This window comes from Priapulus caudatus, unplaced genomic scaffold, assembly GCF_000485595.1.
Source record: "Priapulus caudatus unplaced genomic scaffold, Priapulus_caudatus-5.0.1 Scaffold110, whole genome shotgun sequence".
Classification (NCBI taxonomy): domain Eukaryota; kingdom Metazoa; phylum Priapulida; class Priapulimorpha; order Priapulimorphida; family Priapulidae; genus Priapulus; species Priapulus caudatus.
In genome coordinates, this window is record NW_014577171.1 from 21,367 (window position 1) to 25,009 (window position 3,643).

Genomic DNA, 3,643 nt, shown 5'->3' on the forward strand with positions numbered 1-3,643 from the left:
GGAGACTGTAAATCTCCCGTGGCTCGGATGACCACGTAAAATGGCGGTCCCGTCTCCAGTATTAGTAAATATAGTAATAGTAATACTAAGACCAATGGGGACGTAAAAGAACCACTGAGGGCGCAAAAAACTCTGGCTGTGACCACCCTCAGTGCCATTCGGCTAAAAAAAAGCTAACTACCTGGCTGTACCCAAGCTAGGTCACACACACCATGGCTAGCTATAGCCCTGGACGTTTATTCCTTACGGACTGTCCAGTAGAAGAAGAAGAAGAAGAAGACACCATCGTCTAATCGCCATCGCCTACTCGTCAATTCGCTGAAGTCGTCTAATACTAGTACTAGTACGGCGGTGGCGGTGGTGGTGGTGGTGGTGGAGATGATATTGATAATGATGAATGAAATTCAGACGAGATGACTTAGATAGATCTTTTAGATATTCATTTTCACCTGTTCTCACCTGATGTCTTTCACTTTAAGCGTGATCATGAGCCTATTGTAGTCGCCGACTTTACTGATGTAGCTTATCGCCTCTGTGAAGGGCATGCATAGATATGCAAGGGTATAACAAAGATAGTACATGTGTAGCGTGTATCGATTTCTACAGCTACTTTATACATTTCAATTGAATAGTACGTTTCACGTCAACGTAAAGAATAACTCGGATATAAGCATAAAATTGAATTTGATAACACCAAAATATATCAATACGCTAGTATATGATGTGTTTTTAATAATACTGAAAACATATATAGGTATCTCCTATAACAACTTGTATAAGATGTTATGGAATTATGTTGACAAACGAATAGCCTTTTAGTTGCGGCATATATGTGGTATTTTGATACTTGAAAACCTACACCTCTGGAACTATAATAATTTAGCTATAGTGGATTTAGCCACAAGTAACCGTCCGGGTATTTACTGCGTATGCCATAAGTGTAGTACACCGTACAGTCATAGAGCCTGGTAAGCTTTTGTTGAACCATAATAATTATAGGATGCATCATTTGTAAGAAAACTACCAACTTACTAAAGACAACATTTTCGAACATTTCATGTACGCTTCTTCCGGGCGATTCAATCGGTATAAGTTCCATTATAGGCACCAATACCTTAATCATCTCTTCTAGGTGCCTATTCATGCCGTACTCTATTCAGTAACAGGCTCAGCGAATATGAAACATTTCTATGTTGTGCAAGAGCTCTCCACTGGTCTGATACCGCCAATCTCAGGCATTATTAGAGAATACACGATATGGATTCATTAACACATATATGAACCTTTCATTCGCACTAGTTTTATCGATACGTAATATCCATCGGTATCGAAGTTCTACCTCATATGAATCGATGGCAAGGCTTTTGGGAAATAAATGCTCAGAATAATGTCGCTGGTTGCTCGTGAAATCATTAGCGCACAATAAGCAACACTGCAGCTTTACGTCAATAGTTGGTTCACGGAATTTGAAGGTTCAATATACAACAAAATCATATAGCCTCTACCCCAACTAACATCGGTCAGTTTTGTGTGGTATATACGATAGACGGCATTCCCTAAAGAATATACGACGAGTGGGAGGTACGCGTTTAAAAAGACAGGAACTAAAATTACTGGAGTGTTTACCCAGCCTTCCAATTCAAATAAATAGTTGGATTCTAATAGTTTATTTTATTAATCAATACAGTTTAATTCCTTAAATCTCAATTTAGGTGTCATTAATTTGTAAAAGTTTAAATTAAGGATTTAAACTAATCTAGTGACTGTTACTTGGACCCGGTTTGAAACGGTTAATTTTTTTGGAAATAAATAAAAACTTTACACAATGCTAAATTAAATATTTCTTACTTTATTCTCAAAATACTGCTGGAATGATATATACACATATACGTGTAGTGGATAATAGTAGAGGATCGACGGAACTTTCCATTATTGCTAATTTTGTTAATTTGTCTTAATACTCTACGTACCACCACCGGTATTTGGAATTCGAAATAGTTTTTTTTTTATACATTTGAGCGGAACTTCCGATCCCGAGGAGGGGTCTTCGTCCCCTCCCCCACTCGGCTACGCACCTGAAGTACATACACGTACTGCCCTGTTTTATTAACTGTCTGTTCTACATTTTATAATTCCATTATACTTTTTGATTTACTATTCACGGGCCGCAAATGGCTAGTTTTTATAAATGAAGCATGCTGTATTTGCTAATGAATAAACTATCAAAATTNCACACACACACACAACGCGCGCACGATATATATATATATTATATATATTGCAAACATGCTTAATTATCATGATACTCTACCAAGAAAATTTAAATGCTGTAGTTCTGGGTAGCAGCTAGCAGCTAGACATGAAAAGTACAAATTGGAGGGTCAAAGTGATGCGCGTACCGTGGACTTTGCTTATACGGTCTATAATTCTCTAGTCGATTACAATACGCACGCAGTCCCCACGAGGACATGTATTGAACAGATTACTTTGTGTACTTGAAATGGGTGTGTTTGCAAACAGATAACCGTCAAGTCAATTCGCTCGCTATCAGCACGACAAATGATCTTTTGAACATATCATATGTATGATGCAGTGCTGACTATAATGCGCACTACGCGGCAAAGCTCAGCTAGGGTTCCATAATTCATTATCCTCCGCACGAAGTGTAGCGGAGGGTATTGTTTTTNCGTGCGTGCGTGCGTGTGCGCGCGTGCGCGCGCGTGCGTGTTTGTGTGTCCTTGTGTGTGTGCGAGTGCGTGTGCGTGTGCGTGTGAGTGTGTCACTGTGTGTGCGTGTGCGTGTGCGTGTGTGTGCGTGCGCATGTGTAATCTTGGACTTTGTTTTTGTTTCACGAGACCTGGGGTAATTTTTATTCAACTAATGCAAAGCAAACAAATACAAATAAGAATAGCTTAAAATATTTACCTTATGTATCTTATGTATCATATGTATCTTACATAATGTCATAATTATAGCTACAGAAAGGCTATCTATATACTCGTAAGGCATATTAGAAGAAATATCATGAAAAAAACTAAGTCTTATTAAAACTTCCAAACCAAGTGACGGATAATTCGTATCGTTATGCAGTGATCCCATGGGCGCCAGTGACGCGATCGTGTTGTTTCCACCGGCGTTCTGCTGGTGGTCACGTGACTACTGAACTGTGACGTAGCTCCACCCAAACTGCATGCAGTGCCCCTTCCCACACTCAGGATAATACACTCAGGTAGAATTGAGCCAGAGCGAGAGCGCCATCTGTCGTGGAGTTTGAGCTCCACCCGCACCTATTACGTAATCACGTAATGCACAGGATCTAAACCGAAAAACATCGACTCGGTAAAGACATGAGAAGAATAGAATCGCCCTCGTGGACGAATTTAATACCATTAATGATGGATATGAATGTGGCGAATGTTCATGCACTTGCTAAATACTAACCAAAGCTAAATAGTATGGCGTAACTTTGCCGTTTGTGTGTCCATGTTGTTAAGAATGACCACAACATCGGTGTCTACTGTGCTAACTGGCTCTCATCATAGCACGCCTTTCTCGCAGCATCCGTAATGTGCAGGCATACCCGAATTCCGCCTTCTCCTAACTGATCAGTCCTAATGCGGACTATGCTATCCTGTTTGATGGC

The 3,643-nt window shown here is 39.9% G+C and overlaps 1 protein-coding gene across 1 annotated transcript in view; it reads right to left on the bottom strand.

Moving 5' to 3' along the window:
* LOC106805327 overlaps nucleotides 1-1,144 on the bottom strand; it is a 2,521-nt gene extending 1,377 nt beyond the window's left edge. The window contains exons 1-2 of the mRNA XM_014806878.1: nucleotides 1,033-1,144; nucleotides 460-532 (exon numbers count right to left, since the gene is read on the bottom strand). Coding sequence (XP_014662364.1) covers nucleotides 460-532; nucleotides 1,033-1,144 — 185 coding nt within the window. The remainder of the gene's footprint in view (nucleotides 1-459; nucleotides 533-1,032) is intronic.
* Nucleotides 1,145-3,643: the final 2,499 nt, after the last annotated feature.